Source organism: Clupea harengus, chromosome 14 (assembly GCF_900700415.2).
Source record: "Clupea harengus chromosome 14, Ch_v2.0.2, whole genome shotgun sequence".
Lineage (NCBI taxonomy): Eukaryota > Metazoa > Chordata > Actinopteri > Clupeiformes > Clupeidae > Clupea > Clupea harengus.
This window is the reverse complement of record NC_045165.1, coordinates 10,959,890-10,981,697: the sequence shown is the minus strand read 5'-3', so window position 1 is coordinate 10,981,697 and position 21,808 is coordinate 10,959,890. Positions and strand designations below refer to the sequence as shown.

At 45.8% G+C, this 21,808-nt stretch overlaps 1 protein-coding gene across 1 annotated transcript; it reads right to left on the bottom strand.

The window, feature by feature from the left end:
• Positions 1-581: 581 nt before the first annotated feature.
• rpap1 (RNA polymerase II associated protein 1) lies at positions 582-21,808 on the bottom strand. The gene is made up of 25 exons (XM_012826897.2): positions 21,714-21,808; positions 21,139-21,352; positions 20,820-20,968; positions 20,580-20,672; positions 20,298-20,475; positions 19,822-19,992; positions 19,083-19,313; positions 18,041-18,156; positions 17,022-17,120; positions 16,415-16,516; positions 15,826-15,993; positions 15,100-15,276; positions 14,624-14,758; positions 14,053-14,217; positions 13,660-13,817; positions 13,165-13,338; positions 12,176-12,371; positions 11,430-11,539; positions 10,868-11,063; positions 10,167-10,313; positions 9,719-9,861; positions 6,371-7,142; positions 5,179-5,355; positions 3,819-3,875; positions 582-994 (listed from the first exon to the last, which is right to left on the bottom strand). Exons 2-25 carry the CDS (start codon positions 21,326-21,328, stop codon positions 830-832), a joined length of 4,269 nt encoding a protein of 1,422 aa, XP_012682351.2. The 5' UTR covers positions 21,329-21,352; positions 21,714-21,808; the 3' UTR covers positions 582-829.

Genomic DNA, 21,808 nt, shown 5'->3' with positions numbered 1-21,808 from the left:
CATCCATGACCTGTTGTCTTTCAGTCTTGACATTAAAAGTGCATTCGAATTTATTTTCTAACTCTCTCCCAAAAACATGATTTGCGCTTGACAAAGGGCTTTGTTCCCTCCCAAATGGCTTGGCTCTTTTATCAGTCCCTCTGCGTGTCCAAACTCATTTGAGCTGGGGAAATAAGTCATGTGCTGGCCCATGGGTTCTCTTGCACTGGGACTCAGTTCATTAAGCCCCGTGTCTCCATGCCTTTAAATACTGCTTGCTGTGTGACAGATGCAGACAAGTTACCTTCCAAACTAGGCCCCTTCGTGCTGTGTGATTAATGTGTGTGTGTGTGTGTGTGTGTGTGTGTGTGTTCATGGTATGGAAAACCAGTAAAGCCTGAGGCGTGGTGAGGTTTCAATTTTTCATGAAGTGTGCATTTGTGAAAGCTTGCTTTGTGTGTGCGCTAACGTACATAGCTCTCTCCCAAACCCACATTAACACCCCAGTCGATGTGCAACCACACGTGCCATGCGGCTCCAGTTAGCCCATAATCGTCGGAATAAGACATCCAGAGCCAAAAGGACACCAACTCACACAAATGTACATAAAGAACCTTTACTTACAAAAAAGATAAATAAGCATTTGTAGCCATGTTTGACACAGATCCTCAAGGGCATGTTCAAGTCCTGACTTCATCTGCGTCATCTACCAATCTATCCCCACCCCCTATCCCCACTGGAAACCTACGCAGCCTCAAACTGCCCTTCCATCAGTCTCTCCAGACCACAGGCATGAGTCTCTGGTCTGCTCCTCTGGTTTCCCCTCAGCCCCTGCGGGGGGGGGCATCAGTCAGGGGGTCACTGCCCTGCTCCTCCCCGCTCCGCTGCCTTCCTCCAGGCCCAGCTCCTTCTCCAGCCAGCGGGCCCGCAGGGGAGGCAGCTGCTCATAGGTAAGGAAGCCCAGCTCGCTCTGCTGCTGCGGGAGCTTACACAGCAGCAGGTGGGCCCTCAACACCTGGAGAGAAAGCAGAAAAAAAAGCAGAAACAGATGTTAAAGGAGGAAAGAGAGAAAGGGGGGGAGGGAGAGATAAGAGGGAAGGAGAGATAGAGAGAGAGAGAGAGAGAGAGAGAGAGAGAGAGAAGTGAGGGAGGGACATGAGAAAAAAAGACATATGGAATTGAAGGGGAGGTAGTGGGGGATGTTATAGGGGAAGCAGACATGAAGAGATCGTGACATAAGACAGAAAAAGGGAGAGTAAATAGATGGGTGAAAATAGAGAGAGGAGGGTGAGAGACCAAGATGGACATCAAGGCAAAGATCAGAGAGAAGATCAATAGAGGCAGGGGGAGAAGAGAGAGTGAGTGAGACAGACAGACAGGACAGGGAAGAGAGAGAAAGTGGCAGTGGATTACAGAGACAGGACAGGGAAGAGAGAGAGGAGAGAGTGAGTGAGACAAGACAGGAAAGAGAGAGAGAGAAAGTGGCAGTGGATTACAGAGAGACATAAGATGGATGGGACGGTGGGACTGGCAGGGAGGTGGGGGGGTTGATGGGACACGATGACCCTGGGGCAGGCAGGCGCGTCGCACCCGTGGGGGATGTGGGTGTTTTAACACCCACACTTTTCCCGGTGAGAGGGTTCAACACCCACACTTTTTCTGCAGTTTTTCCACAGTTTTGCACAAACGCCATTTAACATTAGGCTGTTAGCTAGCTACAGTAGCTAGGTTGTCTTTTGCCATTTGTGTTCGTAAAGTTTAATGTCCGGTGGCATTTTCATCTCTTTTTATATGCCGTTACTGTAGCTATAAGCGTAACGTTAGCAGATATTTAGAAAATGGTGTGTTTATCAGTTGTAACTACAGGATGGAAGGTACTGTAACTGCACCTTTTTAACTTCACAAGCAACGTCTTTTTGTCACGCAGTATCAAGATGCAGAAAAGAAAGAGGCAGGAGAATATTGACACTTTTTTTCAAGAGAAATCCTGTAAGTGAAGTTGAAAGCTGAACGTTGAACATTTTTGACATTAAACAACAGTAGCCTATTTCCATTAGATATTGTTTGCATTTACTTAATGATATTACTTTTCAATATTCACTGAGGTTTGCTAGTGCCACAGCTGTAACTGTTTGGCCCTATTCATTTACCACTGCCCATTATTACCACTTTAGGAGAGGAAGTTGCTGGAGGCATCAGTTTCAGAGAGAGCACAGGAAGGTTCTTAATATATTTTGTTTGTATATTTGTAGTTTGTAACAAAAATAATTTCCCCCTGGGATTATTAAAGTATTTCTGATACATGTTGTACACCTCTGTCATTGTATCCATCGTTTCTATTGTTAATAAACAAATCACATCCATCCCCCTCACTTTTGAAAAGCTTGCTACGCCCCTGGGGGCAGGGGTTGGCAACCTGCGGCTCCGGAGCCGCATGCGGCTCTTTAGCCCCTCTGCCGTGGCTCCCTGCAACTTTACCAAAAAAAAAATAATAATATATTTTTTATATTTCGTCAACTAAACGAGGGGCCGCAATTGCGCTACCGTGAGCCGCGCGCTGGACTCCGAGTCGGGGGGTGGGGGGTGGTGGAGGGAGTGAATGACAAAGCTCCGTTGATTTTTGGCCTCTGCATGTGGCTAATCAGTAGGATCTAAATCTTTAACCGGTGGTATGTGGCATCAGGAAGTACATGCCACAGGCAGGAGGCGGGACATGCCAGTAAACCGCCAATCAGCAGCTTTGCCCATTGACAGCCAAGTGCACGAACGAATACTGAGCGAGAAGTGTTTACAGGATTAAATTAAAGTTCGTGGTCAAAATGTTATTTAGCTGCAAGCTAATAAATGTTGTGGTAGACCTACCGTGTGTTGAATATTAACGTTTCAGTACGTATAACATTATAGTTTGATGAACGATAACAAGCTCCTTTTACAGTCAAGTAGGCTATTGCTTTTACCATATGCATTTGGAGTCCTGTCCATCTTTGGATCCACATACTTATGCGAGCAGATTTTCTCAAATATGAACTATGTAAAATCTAAATATCGCTCGCGCCTCACAGATGTTAGCCTGCAATCCTGTGTAAAGATGAAAGTCACGTCCTACAGCCCCGACATAGACAAGCTCAGCAGTGATGTTCAGAAACAGAAATCACATTAAACAGGTGAGAACACTATCATTTAATAGGCTATTATTTTGCACAAATATATACAGTATATATTTTAGAACCTGAGCTGTTGTGTTGTTTTTTTCATGTTCAGACTCGATGGTTGATTGCTGTAGGTGGCTGAGGAAAAATCAAGAGGATGACAACAAACCTATGTTTACCTGTTTATATGTTCTATATTATATGTTCTATATGTTTATACTTATTATACTCGTTCTATATGTTTTATTTATTTCAAAGTTATTCATAAGAGTTTGAGGTTTTCCTGTTAGAACAGCAATAAAATGTTCTTCAACAATTTTCTCTTTGTTGTTTTATAATTTCATAAATGCAACACACTAGAGATCTTTTACAGTGTGTCACAAAAAAAAAATGTGAAATGAAAATATTGTTATAAAAAAAGAATATAAACAGAAAATCCCTCATATTATCAGGGCCGCTCCTTAAACCCACACATTCCATGGGGTAGCGCAATTACGGTACCGTGTGGTGCGCCGTGGATCCTCATGAGTCAGCGTCTTAGGGGGGCAGGGGGGGGGCGGGGGGGGGGGTTGAAAAAGTTTGCGGCTCCAAATGATTGCTCTTTTGATACAAAAGGTTGCCGACCCCTGCCCTGGGGGATAGAAAGTGAGAAACAAAAAAAAGGAAGATCCCCCCCCCTGAACACCCTACCTCATCTGTCAGGTAGTAAGTCTTTCTCAACAGGCCGCGACGTGTCGCCTCGACCTCCTACGGCAGGGGAGAGAGGAGACACACACACATCACATCACCTCATGAGACCATCTTCTGAAAACGGAACAGAGTTAGATAAACAGCACGGGCTGTATTTAAATAAAAAATTTTTTAAAAAAAAGCTCTAAACTCAGGGACACGCACAGGGGAGGGGTGGTGGAGTGGAGTGGAGGGTAAATGCTGCAGGGGCTTCGACACCACAAAGGACATTTGTGTATATCTGTCTGTATCTGTGAATATGAAAGTGAGACACTGCACTAGTATAGATCAAGACCAAGCAACAGGCAGAGACTTACAGTCAGACTGGGCCCTGTGGCGAACCATAAGTCACAGCAGAGAGGAACTGTGAATTGCCTCCTAGCGCCTTGGGCTAATGGCTAGGCTTTTGAAGGACAAAATAATGACGTTGTTCTCAGGCAAAGCTCAGGGTCAAGATGTCCTGCTGCTGGGGGTGAGGGTGACTAAAAAACACATCTTAGCTGTCAAGAGGCTATACTGGCATGAGTGTCAATTTTCTATCAAGCACCAAGGACCAAAAATAGAAGACATCTCCACCCCCCCCCCACATTTAAGAGAAGCAATGTCACGTGTGGAGGATCACAGTGTAAACTAAAACTAAAGTCATTAAGAGAGGATCTATTCTTGCTTGACAAAATGGAGCTGCTGTTCTGAGTAGAGAACTGTGTCATGAACAACTCCATGCTTCAGTCCGATGCTCCGTGTAAAAAAAGCCCAGAGTGGAGCATTTATCCATCTCAAACCTGAAGAGCAAAATGAGCCGAAGGTAACGCAACCTTCAAGAGCCTTTTCATTGTGTGTGTGTGTGTGTGTGTGTGTGTGTGTGTGTGCGTGCGTGTGTGTGTGTGTGCGCGTGTGTGTGTGCGTGTGTGTAACCTTCAAGAGCCTTTTCATTGAGATTCTTAGGCCTTGAGGATTTCTCAAGCATTCTAATGACTACCCTTTTTTGTGTTTAAAAAGAGCACTTTCAACTGGGTCACAGTAGTAAGGTTTGTTCAACAACAGGAACAGTGTGTGTGTGTGTGTGTCTCTGTGTGTGTGTCTCTGTGTGTGTCTCTGTGTGTGTCTCTGTGTGTGTGTGTGTGTGTGTGTGTGTGTGTGTGTGTGTGTGTGTGTGTCTCTGTGTGTGTGTGTGTGAATGAGAGATTCTATACCATACCCACTTAAAACGAGAATGCTATAGATGCTGAACGTCTGAGTATATGGTTATGAGCATGAATATTCGTTGTGTGTGTATCTGTGTTAACGTGCGTGTATAAGCGTGTCTGTGAGTCGTACACACCTGAGCTGCGGGCTGCTGGGAGAAGATGAAGGTGTTGACGTGGGCCACCGCCACCGCGTACAGCACGGGGCACCAGGCTCGGCGCAGCGTCCCCGTCACCAGCGCGCGGAAGTAGAGCCCCAGCAGCGGCACGGAGTCCTCCGGGGGACACGTGTAGTTCTCCAGGGGAACAGGCAGCTGGGAAGGGAAGTAAATGATGACGACGACGACAACAACAACAATAACAATCCAACATCAACAACAATACCAGTAACAATTCCACAACATCTGGATAGAGTGATTTTTGCTCTCAGAACAACTGCTCTGGAACATAGCCACTCCTTTTAGCCGGCTAACTCACAAGGATTTCTTCGTACTTACGGAGCACTTATTCCTCTTAGACACTTATCGAATCTGTTAACGAGTCTGGTCTCAATAAAACTGGTGTCAATCTCTCTTTATTTATAAAGTATAGTAATGGTAATTAGTTTTATACCATATATTGAAGATTCAGTCTTAGGTTTGATCAGTCAGGATTCAGGTTTATTCTTGAAGAATGGCGGCCGACCACTTGTGAGACAGAGACTTTCAGATCCATCCTCCCTCACAGAACTTCACCTCAGCATATCTGACTTATTCCTTGAGGAACAGTCTGTTAAATACACTATATCTAAAGGGTGTCACCGTCTATTCAAATGGGCCATGCATGCAGGGTTCTTTGTCTCGACCTGGGGGGGGGGGGGGGGGGTGAGAGTCTAGTGAGAGTCTAGTTTCACACCTCACTACCCAGGTCAGAGACAAAGAATATTCACCAAGCAGTCCACTCATGGCTAGTTAAATCCAAATAAAAGTAACAATTATGACTAGGTATAATATCATTGACTTATTGACTATGGCATATTCTTATGACCTATGCTGGTCCCTTCAATAGACAATGAGCAGTAGATCATATCATCAAGGAGCTCCCTCTTCTGGTGAATACCGTGAACTGCAACATTTAAAACAGCAAGAATCACCAGCTCTTCAAACAAATCAGGTAATGAGCCAAATATGAGGACTGCATACTGCACCAGTTGAGTCCTGTTCACACACAAACGGACATCTGGCTAAATGAGTGAATGAATTGAAGAAAGAATGAAGGCAGGATGGAGAGAATAAAGGATGAAGCACTGCGGTGTACATGAAGGAGGAGTGAATGTCTGTGCGTATTCACCTTCTGCAGCGGGACGCCCAGCGAGCGCAGCAGCCCCACGTGCTCCCCGAACACGGCCAGCTTCATGGTGGCGCTGTAGCAACGCTGCAGGGGCAGCAGCAGGAAGCAGCCGAACAGCACGTCCCCGAACGACACAGCCTCGTACTGGGCCAGCAGCGCTGCGTACAGGTCGTGGAAGGATGCCTGGCCCGGCGGGGGCACCCCCAGATCCAGCGCGGCCAGCACCCGGGGACGCGTGAGCGCCCCGAACAGGGCCCCGGCGAGGCGCTGCACGGGGGGCTCCAGGAAGAGGTCGCTGGAGGCCAGGAAGACACAGGCCAGCCGGGCCAGCTTGGCCGCGGGGGTGACCACCCGCAGTGCCACCTCCCTCCAGCTCTCCAGCAGCAGGAGCCACTGAAGGCAGTGGGTGACCGACGCCAGCGAACCGGCCGGGAGGAACTCCGTCTCCACGCCGCCGCCCTCCGATTGGCCCATTCGCTCGTACAGGCTGACGAGCGGCAAGTAAGGCCAATCGGAGGGCAGTGAGGGGCCAAGGGCGAGGTCGGGGAGGAGGAGGGAGCGGAGCCAGGGTGTGCGGCCCAGGTGGAGGTTGCGGGAGGCCAGGACCAGGGGCTCGGAGTGGGCTAGGTGGGTGAGGTAGCAGCCGCGGAGGGAGGGAAGCTGGGCGCAGGCGTCCCGGAGAAGAGGAGCGAGAGGAGGGGGGGCGGAGACCCCCTCCTGAAGGTGAAGCTCAGCAAGAGCAGCTGCCTCCAGACCTCCACTGGCCCCCTCACTAGAGAGAGTGAAATAGAGAGAGAGAGAGAGAGAGAGAGAGAGAGAGAGAGAGAGAGAGAGAAAGAGCAGGGGGAGGGGGAGGGGGTGAAAAATGTATTAGAGCATAACTTTACATTCACACATGGAAAATGAAGCAAACTCCCAAATGAATGAAGAAGGGTGTGAGAACATGTTATCATGCTTCATCAAAGCATCACTATCAGAAAAGGCCTGCCAAAGCAGAGTAAGGTTTGAATACACCGATGGTCTTGCAGTGTTGGACTGCTACAAAGCAGACATATGGATATCTTAAAACTCGGAACAGATGGAAAACAAACAACACAGCCAAACAACAAATATGCTGTGTAAAAGATTTATGGTGGGCATAAAAGTATACTTAAAAAGCAGCAAAGTTATATGAGGGTACACACGTCCACAGTGTTTTTTCCCCAAATCTGAAAGTAAAACCAAGCCGAATAAAAGACCAAGCTGGTTTATATTTAGGATCCGCACGCAGCCAATGCCCCTAGCACCTTGCGTCCGCATGGACAGAGCACCGTGTCCAAAATCCATCTTATTACCCATAATATTTACTAAACTGTCAGTCTTTCTTGCTAAGCGTCAACATGTTTCTGACCTTGTACATAAGCTGAGACAGCGTGCTTGTTTATGTAAACAGAGGACTTTAGTGTTTTGTTATGTTTAGAACGGCGACTAGAGTAATGATCGTCCAGCTTGCTGAGGAAGAAATGCAGCCTTGTCCGGTGTACACGCAACCATAGACGGTTTCGCTCTCAAATTAGATCCAAACAAATGAAAGTGATTCATCCAGCAGGCCCATACAAGCTGACTATTAGGGTGACAGGACACCAAACATCAGAATCATTTGCAATCATTACTTAACAGGATGTAACAGGATGTTTAAAAGATTTGCATCCAAATTAAGACTTCTTAGACCCCAAAACTCCAGTTTCTTGTCAGCCTTTTGACAGGATACATCCAAAATGGCTTAAGTATGTCAAGTAAAATTCAAACAAAAAAAGGTTATATACAACTCAAGGAGCTAAATATGGGCTGGATCACAGTTCTTTAAAAATCGCTCAAACACTCAAAACATTTAGACATGAAATGTATTTATCTAGCAAAGACTGATCCAATAACATGTCTGCTAGTTGCTCACAGGGATAAGGTTTATGAATAGTATATATTAAATGTGGTCCTTATGGAAAGTTTCTCTTGCAAGGAGTATTTCTTTTTATGGTGGACTCAACGTTTCTTAGGATGGTGCTATTGGGACCTCCTAAATATCTGTGCTAATTAAGGTTGTCGTGTAGAACTTGTCCGTCATTAAAACTGTACTGAACCATCATGTTTCTGCATCATCATAAGATAATGATGGAAGCATTAGCCATGTGAACCTGACCTGCTGTCCTGAGAGAAACACATGATCAAAGCCTCTGCAATGTACTATCCTACGCTACACAGAAACACCTGCTTGAAATGAACCTCCAGGCCTAAACCATGTGAGCATGAGGCACACCAACTGATGTCAGGCCAGTCTCTGTTTACCAACTAAAGTTAAGGGGATCGAAGCATAATATGAAGCAGATGCTTAAGGAAGCCAGCGAGTTGGCCTTCACTACCTCCTACTATTCTTCTGCAGTTAAAACGTGGCTCTAAAAAAAAAAAACTACATTAACACACAAGTCGGTACTACCATCGGGAGAGACTCAGAGGCCACATGCGAAGTGGCAGACTGTTTTCATTGATCTCAGCCGCATTTGTGCATCTCTGGTGGTGCCATCGCAGGCCCTGTCATCTCCCAGCGTGGATGGCAGGCGTTTCTATTTATGGTTGGCTCACGACGCGCTCCTTTGACCGCCATGCATCTTTTATGATGCGCCGTTCTATTCCGGAACACAAACACATAAATGTTTAATGAGGCTGAACTTGTTGGTGGCCTTTGGAAGGGTACATCTGTATGTGTTTGTGTCTGTGTCTGTGTGTGTGAGAGAGTTTAGTTTATCCCTTGAATATTTTCAATTGAAGCTATACATAGATCATTACTCTACCAAAAGAAACACGCTGCATGCGTTGAACATGCAACTGGAGACTATACCCAGACAATATGGCAGGAAGTGGGACTTTTGGACCAAACGGCAAAACAATGAATGTCCACTTAGACACATGCTGGAAGAACAGTATATGTTGAACCAACTGATCAGTGCCAGTACGAGACACACAATACATAACAACTGCATTTGCAGCAGGTCTGCTGGCGTTGTGGTAGATGTTCAAGTGTCTGTACTGTAGAGAGCTGAATTGCAACATCTAATCTCCATCTACCTGAATTTTTAAGAGATGGCAACAAGTATGTCCATCTCTGGAATGCAGCTGATAAAACAAATGAATCACTGGGCAACCTACCAGCTGTTCCAACAGTAAATTGTGTTCTTCAACATGATCAAACAGCAACCACATTACTTTAGCAGCATCAAGTCTAACAGCCACAGCCAGTAGGATTTATCTGAACCTGCTGCCCCATCATGGGCAGTTTCATCTATGATTGACAGCTGCAAGAGGAGGAGTACTCACGGTATGAAGGCCTGGTTGAAGATAATGAAGGAAAACAGTTCATGTGCCACGTATTCACTTCCTGGCAGTAACCATGGAAGGATCGCCAGGGCAACCTGATGGAAAAGGGAGGCGTGCTTTGCGACTTCAGGGTCAACTGGAACCTGAAAGAAAATCCAGTAACATTGCATTGATCATTGCACACTACCCCCCCCCCCCACACACACACACACACACACACACACACACACACACACATAACAAATAAAAGCACCAGAAAGGTAAGGTGTCTAGACTGCCCATGTCATATTTTGGCAGGAACATGGTGCCCACAAACTGTGCATACTGGTAGAGGTTTTCAACTCCACAATTACTACCTGGAACACACACACACACACACACACACACACACACACACACACACACACACACACACACACACACACAGCAATCAGATGATAAACTGTACCAGTCTGTGTGCCAGGCGGAGCAGCAGGTAGAGCAGGTGATGCTCATGCCTCAGGAGCCAGGCACGGCTGTGGGTGAGGGTGGGCATGGCCTGGGCACAGCTGTGCAGGTACGCCAGCACAGAGTCCGTCAGGAGCAGCACACTGAACTGGGGTCAGAAGGGCAAAAAGACAACACAGTTCAGATCATGGATATGGACTGTAAAGACGATACCAGATTTTCATCAATCTTACAATGGTGAGTGAATGCTTCAGAACAGACTAAGCATTAATCTTGAGATAATATGATGCCGGGAGGTACATCTTTCTCTGAGAGGCAGACTTGCAAACAGGAATCTTTTCAAATCCAAATCCGGATCTTGTTTTAAATCCCAATCTGGAACAAAAGTGTCTCAAATCAAAACTCCCAATATGAGTATAATATTCGCTACTAAAATTATGCTGGTGATAGATAGCCACTAGGTGGCAGCACAAAACAGTCCCACAAAAGCCAAATTGCAAGGGAAATCCTTGCAGTCAGGTTCAGGGCATGATTTACAAGTTTCAAGTTTGGCACAAGCAGCATAGTATCATTGTAGCATAGTAGCATAGTAGCATAGTATTCTGTATTGAATGTGAAATCATATTATTATTATCACAAGTGTAAGAGAGCAGAACCCTGCCAGAATAAAGCGTCAAAAAACTTGTTCTCTGTAATCTTCACCTTCTTGGCCAGTCCCTTGTGTATGCCTGTGATGATGTCCAGCAGGTAGTACAGGCTGGTGAGGAGGGGGAATGGGGATCCAGGGCCGACCAGGCCATTGCTGTTCCCTTCCCCAGAGCAGGCCAACCCCGGCAGGCTGGCCACCGTCTCAGGCCCCGGGCAGCAGGAGAGCGGGTTGCACACGGCCGAGCGTGACCTGAAACATCGCCACAGATGGAACAGGGTGAGACACTCAAAGCGAGACATGCAAAACATCACGACCTTCCCTGACCGAGTAGCAAGGTCATGAGAAAGAAGATGTAGTCCATTCAAGCCTGTGTAAGAGATATTTAAAGTATGAATGCTAGTCTAGGGTCATATTTCCACTGTCTTAATCACAAGCGTCCCCTTAATACTCAGACATGAGGATTTCTCAGTCACCTTTTCAGTGAAGCACATACACTGTGTCACTGCAGTATTCTAAACCGACGACGAGCCAGCGAATAAGAGCCATTTCATTTGTGAATGCTTTCACCAGAACAGAGCATCATAGCGCAGCCACACAGCCTGTCAGTTCACTTACTTGAGGTTGTCAATCATCCTGTGCACTGCCTGATGGGAGATCAGTGGCAGCAGTACCTCTGAGGTGAGAGACTCCAGCTCCTGCAGACATTCCACTGGCCGAAATGAGCTCTGAGAAGAAACACACATCACAGATTACACACCACTGCTCCAGTTACAAAATGGCACAACAACACCTTTTCTTTCTACTAATGATCAATGTTCGAGCAAAAACACACACGAGACCTTGATACAGGCATAGCATTGATGTGTCCCTGCCCATCTTGCAATATGCACTAGAGTGATTTAGGGAATTCGTTGAGGTCGAGGAAATTATATTAAAAAAGGAAGAAATGTTTTACACACACTTTGAAGATGTCCCCATTATACTTTAAGTGCTTAAATAACTCAGTACGAAAATATTCAATGTGTTTTTTTTTTTTTTTGAACACCCAGCTAAAAAAGCCCAACATTCATCTCAGGCTCTCTAACATATATATATATATATATATATATATATATATATTTTAAGCTATTCCTACTGTTTTTAGATAGTTGTAATATTGTTGTGTTATATGTTGTTGTTGTGTTATATGTTGTCCCTCGTCGCACCAACAGGAGAAGCACTCCAAATGTTGTATGCAAATACAATGACAATAAAGGCTTTTCTTTTCTTCCTATTCTAGGCTGTGCCACGGTGTTCACCTGTAGAGGGAGCTGTGAGTAAAAGGCCCCGAGGTAGAGAAGATAAGAGGGAAGCAGACTCACCTGTAGAGGGAGCTGGGAGTAAAAGGCCCCGAGGTAGAGAAGGTAAGAGGGAAGCAGACTCAGTGAGCTCTCCAGCTGCTGCTCCGCCTCACACAGCCCCTTCATACAGCCCTTTAGCTGACCAATCACAGTGGGCTGCAGTCCAGTCACATGACCCCATGTCACTGGAGGGGGTGGAGGGCACTCACCCTGGGAACTGTGAAATAAAACAATTACATTAAATGCACTGATATAAAGAATGCTGGGTATAAGCCCAAAGCAACTCACAGTACAATGCAGATGAGGGATTTTCACCAGTATTTGTGTGCTCACAAGAGACCCATGGCCTTTGGTGCAGTTAAGGCTGTAGGGTTTACTTTCAACATTATGGTGACAAAAAGTCAAATGATGTAGCTCATCATGTTTACCGGGGCTTTACTCTGTGAACTGTAAAACTGAATGACCCATAAAACGTGTGTTTCCTAGAGCATAAATAGGAGCATGATTAAGTGCTGCTAACAATGCATATGTTTCACCGCACACAAAAAAACCTTTAGCACATGGGTAGACTGGTTAAAGTATGTTGAAGTGGCATCATGTAGGAATTGTACTTCAGTGCTAGGGTTAGGATTAGCAGTTTTACCTTAAAATAACAGCTTAAAAAAAATTGGGGCGCTACAATGACGTTTAATATGGAGAATCGCCTCCGTGCCATTGCCATACCAGGGTCCGTAGGCATATTACTGGGTTATGTAGGTTTGCCTAAAGCCGCCCGGTTACTACTGTCTGCCGAACTAGTAAGTAGCTTATTTGCCGTCTTGCTTTGTCTTGTGTTGCACTTGCTTGATGTTTGACTGTGTTAGGAAAGTTGTTGACTCAAGAGGTTTCGCTAGGTTTAGCCGCTAGCATCTCGTTAGCGATTAGCAATTCCTACATAATGCCACTTTAAGCAAATTCCTCCAGATGAATAAAATAGGCTTCTCCAGCTGTAGGGAAACCAGCAGCCTCACCTGGCCAGGGCGGCCTGCAGCTCCTGGTGGCAGCCTGCGGTGTGCGTCACCTGGGTGAGCAGCGTCAGGATGGCCTGGGCTCTCTGGAGCTCCAGCGGAAGCACGCGACCGGTGGAGGAGGAAACGGGTCGGGGGAAGGACTGCATCGCTTTCATCAGAACGGGGTACAGATCACTGCATGGAAGTCAATGAGAGATGGAGGTTTAACTCAAGTGTACAGAGAGACTGAGTTCATCTGCTCAACTGATCAGTCTTCAGGAGACTGATGTGCTCCATCAGGCGTGCATTCCGGGACACAGTTTAAATAAATACAGCCTCATCATCCCATCTGTAGATGAGATTGAACACCTTTGATGTAACAGCAAGTGCCAGTACCAGACGTGTTCAGGGTGCCCAACTGACAAGTCAACAGAAGGAAAGCAGTTAAAGACTGTTGTCCTTACAATCTGCTAGGTGTTCAAGTGACGATGGGTCATCTGTGTTTCTTGTCCTCACCTGTACAAATTGCAGGCCTGACCATAGCTGGCAGCTACAGCCCACATCCTGTAGGCCTCTGTGCTACAGCGAAACGCCTCCCCCGCCTCTAGGAGCAGCTCACTTGGTTCCACTGCCAGCAGCAGAGACAAACGCTCTTTCCCACCCAGCGAGTGCAGCTGTAAGTGAGGACGAAAGTTCATTTTCTTATGAATAAAATATTTACACAAGTAGTTCAAAAGATCAGGGAATCAAACCAGTGCAATTTCACCCTGTACTGATGCGATGAGACTCCCCAAATAGAAATCTACAGAGTGCTGAAAGCACCAAGTGCCACTGACAGAGTGCACTAACATGTGTTATTAGCTAACTGTGCCAATGACCGGCGGGGCGTGCCAGTCGCGCCACACTCACCAGCCTGGCACAGACGTGCCGTCCCGCTGTGCCCAGCACGCGGAGGAGCTTCATCGCCATGGCAACGGGCAACCCGTACAAAGACTGCGGAGCAGGTGAGGAGGCCCAGGAGGAAGGCAGGAACTCTGACATCACAGTGTCCATCAGGCGGGGGCAGTTCACAATCTACAGTCGCCAAGGCAACAGTGAGAATGTTGATGAATCCGTGTTAGTCCTACATGTCTCCATTTGTGTGTGTGTATGTAAATTGTGTGTGCATGTGAAGTGTGTGTGTTTGTGGATGTGTGAAGTGTGTGTGTGAGTGTGAAGTGTGTGTGAGTGTGAATGTGTGTGTATGTTTTAAGTGTATGTGTACTAACTTAATTTTGATCATTAGATATCAGTATAAGTAAACTGTCAACAACATCAACTCACTATGAATTCCGTGTCAACTAGTCCTAACTTTCAACTACCTGTAAAGACAAATACGTGTGTGTGTGTGTGTGTGTGCGTGTATGCGTGTGTGTGTGTGTGTGTGTGTGTGTGTGTGCATGTATGCGTGTGTGTGTGTGCGTGTGTGTGTGTGTGTTACCTGTGTGGCAGCAGAAGTGGAGTGGCGAGCGATCCGCACAAGCACCTCCAGCAGGTCCAGCACCACCCGTGGAGACGGACGCACCACCTCCAGGATGTAACGTATCCGTGGCAACACCGTCATCTTCAACAGCCCCTTTAACAACGCCACGAAACCACAATGTGTTTAGAACCTCTACAAGCAATTGGCACTCAGCATCACAAAGGTTTATTGCATCTGATCATTAGAAAGGCTACAAGCCAAACTCAATGATGTATACTGAGCAGAGATGCTTACAGAGAGCTTAAACTTTCTATGTAGATGGGAGCATACTTTTTTGGCATTGCACTGCACTGTTGCGTGCACCTCACAAACACAAAGTAGATAACAAAACAAAGAAAGAACTAGCAGAGGAAACAGACAGAATATGCCAAGACAAAACAGAGAGTAAACAACAACAACAACAACAACAAGGACAGCCAGGAAGCCACGCTCACCTTGACCACGTCCTGCCGTGCCACCTCATGATCAGACTTCCTCTCCTCCTTCTGCTTCTCCGTCTCTTTGCCAATCATCCCCTCATCCTCCTCATCCTCCTCTTCCTCCTGGGTGGTGGGCAGGAGGGGAAAAGAGGCCATTCCCAGGAGCCAGGAGAACGTCCCATCCAGACCGTCCTGTGGCAGACACCCAAACACATACATTTGAATATATATGATCATCTCACTAGAGACAAAAAGGGTCAATCAATCAATCCATCCGTCCATCCATCCATCCATCCATCCGTCCGTCCGTCTGTCCATCCATCCATCTATCTATCTATCTATCTGTCTGTCTGGTCTGTCCCTATCTTTAACTTCTTTAGGGGTACCCTTGAAACAGAAGGTGCTCCTGGCGACAATCATGCTCAAGATATTTCATGGAATTTCACTGGTCATTTTACTGGATTTTCACACATGGAATGTGAGATATATCAGTTCTAATTTGTCTTTCTATCGACTCTACATCCCCTCTTCACCCTCTAATAATCTACTACAGTGTTCTCTCCAACTCTTTAATTTTTTTTTTTTATATAAAGACGTGAAAGTGTGAAAGTAATGTCACACACAAAATGTGCAAACACAACGCACTGAAATACTGCACCCAGTTCCCATAACTTCAAACCAAGAGTGCATCTCTCAACAGTATTCTCCCAACAACGTGACGCACAAAAGGGGGTCAGTCACCTCGTCATCGGTGGACACCAGCAGAGCTCGCAGGGCATGCACCGCAGCGGCCATCACCCCCTCCACGCCGTCGTCCAGCGAGAAACGCAGCAAGAAGAGCAGCCCGGCGTCCAGCAGGGTGGACAGCACACTGCCCTTCAGCACCGACGCAAACGCTCCTGAGCGAGCCTGGACGACGAGAGACAGCGAGATTAACAGATCAGTTATTCATGACATGACATGTTTTTAAGTTCGGTTACATATGAAAGTGTGGTTACTATTTGTCAAATGGATATGAGGCATGGGCCTAACAGAGTAGTCACAGAGACTAGATGTCAGGATTTGAGTCAGAGAGGACTGGAAGCAAGTGCAAGACAACAAGGCTTTAAGGTTCACCAAAGCCGATCACTGACAGATGATGAGCAGTGCAACGATCAACAAAGTCATTAGACTAGATCAGAAGCATTACATACACCCTCAATAACCTATTCATTAGCAGCGTCTAGGTGAGCCCAACTCACTCTTTGACTCTCTATCTAACTGTTACAGACAGAAAGGGCATCCCTCTATGTCCTTTGTGTTGTTTTTATTGTTGTTATGTTGTTTGTACCTTTGTGATGATGTTGGCCAGGGTGCTGAGAGCCAGTGTGCGCTGCTGGGACACCAGACTGCGAGAGAGCATGAAGAGCTCCTGTAGGGAGTAACCTGCCAGCTGAGAGGGAGTGAAAGAGAGAGCAAGGGAGGGTGAGAGAGAGAGGGAGAGAGAGAGAGTGACGGATAGAGTGAGAGAGAGAGGGAGTGAGGGAGAGGGAGAGAGAGGGAGCGAGGAAGGGTGTGAGGGATAGAGTGAGAGGGAGGGAGCGAGGGAGGGAGTGAGCGAGGGATAGAGAGAGAGGGAGCAAGGGAGGGAGCGAGGGAGGGAGCAAGAGAGAGAGGGAGCGAGAGAGAGCGAGGGAGGGCAGTGAGGAGAGAAGACAGCATTGAGACCACTATCACAGAGGAGAAAGGCATTTTAACACTCACTCAGTGGCAAACAGTAGTAAAGCTCTTATGAGTTCTCGAATTACAGGGCCAAAGTAGGTAAGTTGCAATAAGCAACAAAAGTCCACCTGTTTTGAACAGATTTTGAATTGTTATTATTTAATCAGAAGAAGGACTTGGTTCATCGTTCTCAGTCGTCAATGTGAAAGCTCTTCTCTTTTCCTGGCTACACTTACCTCAGGCTCGTCTCCATGGTGATGCAAGCCCAGATGTGTGGGCAGGTCTTCTGTTGGGGACATGAGGTTGCCAGTGAAGTCAAACCGAGCCTGCATGCCCTAGACAAGACACAAGCAAGCCACAAGAGCTGAAAATGGTGTCCGAGTGGCTACCTCGCGGACTGTTACCCTTCCCATTAATCTAATTTAGAACTATAAAAGGCAAAAGCATTACAGGTGCAGTCCGTGATTCTATTTCCATACACTTTTTGTCGGAAAATGGCTCCTCACAGTCCTCTAGCTGTCCGTTTTTGCACTCAAACAAAAACTCTGGTGTTCGTACACAGTCCTGGCTCTGTGAATGGGAATCAAACATAGTGGCTCTGACTGAGCCATAAACAATCCCAGCCAATCAACGGAAGGGTTGTAATTCGATTGTCTGTTAAGCTAAAATATCACCAAACTTTTGCAAACCAAATTACAGACTGCATCTTTAATTTAGATCTTTAATTTATTCTGCATACACAAGGACTAATAAAGTGAGAGGCAAGTGGAGAAAGAAGTCTTGGTCTCAGGCTTCTATCCTCCCTTGAGCTCTTCCTCCTTTAGGGTCATTCCCCAAAATCAGCAAACTTTTCAAAAATGATCTACTCGACCATCTCAGATTTTCCTGAAGATTTTACCACATCAAGTGTGACCACTCAAATGAATACTTGCAAAATGTCAGTTTGATATATCTTTCTGAGAAAAACGTTTCTGAACATAGTACCATTTTTGCACACTCGTCTATATCTGGGCCACAATTTTGAATTTCTCAAATTGTTTTCATGATCCAGGCGACACATTTTGAACAGATAATGAACTCTATATTTAATTTATTTAACTCTATATTCCAGTTGAAATGTTGTGTCCATAGTCACACTGTTATCAATAGGTGAAATCTTAATTTTAATTTTTTTTTTAAATCACAGATCTATTTTTTAACCCCCAAATTTAACAGCCCAATTTTTTCGAGCAAAGCATGTGTCTCTCTGTGTCACCTTCTTAGTTCCTTTTCGTCTGGGTGGGGGCAGGTCTCTGGTCCACTCCAGTTTATCAGGCTCCAGTTTGTCCATGTGCACCCAATCCTTCTGGGGCTTGAACGGCAGGTCCTCCTCTAGATTTTTGGAGGGGGCAATGCTTTTGTTATGGGATTTGCCGTATAGCGATGACAATGAGTTACAGACAATTACAGAGGCAGCAAAATAGAGCATTCAAGAAAAAAAGGCTTAGCCTAGCCAACAGTGTGAAATATGACAGAGGTGCAACATTTACCAACACATTAAACATATTTATATATATCTAAGAAAATGACTACACCACCAATTAACTTCATGCTGTCCCTTTCTAAGATGGAGGGAAGTGAAAAGAATTCTAGACGAAAAAAAAAAAAGAAAAGAGGTACAGCCAGATCCACAAACACCCACTGGAGAACAAACACAGAGTGAACGACATTCCGCCATGAGCGGCATAAATCTCAGGCCTCATGTTCATATGTATGAAGTTCCTCCATTTACCTCCATTACCCTAAATGAATTTCAGCGCTCGCCATGGCCGACGCTGCACTAATCAGACTAATTGAAATCAATGCAGCCTCAGTACAGGGATTCAAGTCACGCAGCCATGCCTTTAGGTTCTGCCAAATCCACATTACTGTATTATATATAATTAGTTGCAGGGGTACGGGGGATAAGAGAAACCGCCAACCATTCAGAAACACCGTCACCGTATGGCAGAACAGCTTGTACTTGTTGTGTTCTATAATAATTGAATAATACAGCAATAGTAGCAACAGTCCCAAACAAACTGTAAAGCAAGTGGAGGAGTTTTGCAGGTCACTTATTCACTAGAAATGTTTATTAGGATCAATCACTGAAAGCCAATTTTGAACTTGCATTTTTGAAATTAAACCAAAAGTGCACATCTTAGTCTCACTCATTTAGCAGTATATCTATCTAGTTTTCTGTCTCTCTTTAATGTCCAAACAACAGAATGCATATCCGTATTGGAAATTCTGAAGCACGTCGATACAACTTCACCCACCTGTGATTTGTTGAGTTGCTTCGGGTTCTTCTGGATCCTCCATGCCAACTTGCAGTGGCTCCTGGCTGGTGTCTGTGACGTCCATGACTGAGGAGGCAGCGGAAACAACTGAAGGCTTCTCTTGACCCCTGACCTCACCATCCTGACCACAGGAAGTTGTCTGTTCCGCGAGATCAGAACCAGCCATCTTCTGCCCCTTACGCGCCCTCACAAAGCCCACCAGCCTGGGATCTGAAGATGGGAAAGGCATACTGGACATCAGTCATGCAGCCAGTAACTGGCGATAAAGGGGTGGCAGACGGCAACCTTCAACACAACTAAAAGACTACATCGCAGCTTCGCTGGCAGCTATGGACCAAGAGGCCGGCCATTCTCAACAGGGAACCTCATAATGGCCTTAGTCGTATTTTCAAATGAGAAACAAACATTATTCAAATCACAGCAGGCTCTACATAGAATGCAATATCTCAGAGGAAATAGGTATATGACAGACATCGGTGCAAATTAGAGAGAAGCCGATGATACAAATGCACTCAAAATAGCACAGTTTAAGAGGTGCGCCTTCTTTTTCCAAGTCTTCATAATCTTGCATATATAGCCTGAGCCTGAGCCTGCCTCTAGCACAGTTGAGACTTCCAGAGGAGTGGCCAGGCTGCATTGTGTTGGATGAACTCAGTGGCACTGGTGTCTGCCAGGCGGCTGAGCCAACACACAATAACTCTGATGCTCTCTCTCTTACCAAGCTGTGCCAGCAGCCTTCTCTGCTCCTCCAGGATCTCCTCCTGTGTCATGCCCTCCAGACGTGCCTGGTTCTCCCGGTGAATCTTCACGCCCTCCAGAGCACTGTCACCCTGTCCCAGGCCCTGCCCCAGGCCCTGTCCAGACACTAGGAGAGGGCCGCCTGACACACCTGCAGGATAGGAAAAATATAAAAGAAACAAGCAGTATACACTTTCCTTCACTAACACACACACATACACAAAACCAGAGAACACACACATCTTAAATATCAAACTCACACACCTGACCACCACTACAAATACCACATTAGGTGGGGAAAATGAATGCCAACCCACAAACAAGCTAAGTGGACGGTGTCTTGCCAAAGCCTGACAAACTGAATTGCTTAAAGAGGAGCACCCCTTTTGGTTTTGGCAGGGCTTGTCTTGGTGTGCTTCCCTGCATTTCAAATTTAGCGACAGAAGTTTTACTTACTACCAATTCCAGATGGCATCTCTAATTCCATGCTGGTGGGGGACTCAACACTTTGGGGTGCTTTAGGAACAACAGAGATTGATGTTTGTTGTGATGGAAGTCTTCCCCCTTTGGTTCTCTGTGCAGCAATCTGACGAGCAAAAATGCTCTTCCTGGTTCCAGAAACAGTACTTTTAGCCTGAAAAACAAAAAGGTACTACGTTTTTATATATAATACATTTGTTCTGAAACATTTTGTCCCGGTTTAAGGCTTGAGTAAACCTTGCATGAACTTCTGGTTACCTGAGTGACGCCTTCAGATCGATGCATAACTTTGGGAAATGCAAAGCCAGTAACTGCAGGAAGGCATATAGGCACAGTGCTTGTGTCTCTTTCCTAAAGAAAGATGAGAAAAGACCTTTATGTTTGTTCTTCGACACTTAGGGACTCAAAGGGGACAAACAAAAAGGGATGGAGACCCAAAACCAAAGGGTTTGAAGAGGATATTAGACCACAATTATAGACACATGAAGTATCACTGACAACTATCCTGGAGAGAACAGCACTGATGTGTGAGTCATGTCTGTCCAGTGTCTCCTCAGCATCTTCATCTTCAAAGTGCACTTGGGCCTTTTTAAAGCGTGACTTCTTGGGGGGTGCAGGTGTAAGGGAGGGAATTTCATCTGGCAAATCTTAGAGTGAATAAAACACATGTTATATTTTTTTTTTCTTTGAAATCACAAAATTGTGTTTAGTTTCAAAAGCTCTACAATCATTTTTCCTCTCTAATTTTTATTTTGTCACATTTTTAGTGGAAAGCAACTACTGCTGTTCAATGCCAATCTCAGTGACAGTGGACTACCTTCGATGGTGACGATATCTCTCTGGCTGTCCTCACTGTTTTCTGGGTCACCCGTCCCCTGTTCGCCTCGGCGCTTGTCAGGACGCCGCACCACATTGACGACTGATGGCGAGGTACCTGATGACAGAAACCGTTGCTGCTCACGTAGGAGATCATCCTCCGAATCGGTGGGTTTGGGACGTCGCAACATCCCTCCTTTCGAGTATGACTAAACCTATAAGGACAATTTAACATTTGCTACATCAAATGCTCATTTGGCAACTTCGCACATATTTGTGCAGTTTCAATTCAACTTGGGTGGGTAGGCACTGACAATGCTTACAACCGTTACTTATACATAAAGCAATGACTAGCTCATGTTAAAGATGAGGCTGGTGTTGCCAGCTCCATACACCATCATTGATGAAGCTGTCTGAACTTGGGGTTCAACGTGAACCTACACGGGACCCTAAAGTTATTGCTAGCTTCCTTTTCATTTGAAATGCTAGCTAGCCAATTTCTTACACGATTATCTACAGACAAATGCGGGTAAGACGGTGTAACAGAAAAAGCATGCAAGACATGAAGGTGTTTACCTTTAAATATACCTATAAATGATTTAACCAGCAAGACTTCATACAATAGGCACCTTCTGTTGCAATTCACGACTTCAACTACAGCGTGTGTTGAC

Excerpts from the sequence above, each read along its gene's own strand:
- rpap1 (XM_012826897.2), bottom strand. The coding sequence starts at position 21,328 with ATGTTGCGACGTCCCAAACCCACCGATTCGGAGGATGATCTCCTACGT. Across the intron at positions 19,993-20,297 it reads GATGCCATCTGGAATTGGTA|GTGTGTCAGGCGGCCCTCTC; the intron begins GTAAGTAAAACT and ends CCTATCCTGCAG. Across the intron at positions 9,862-10,166 it reads TCCGCCTGGCACACAGACTG|GTTCCAGTTGACCCTGAAGT; the intron begins GTACAGTTTATC and ends ATTTTCTTTCAG.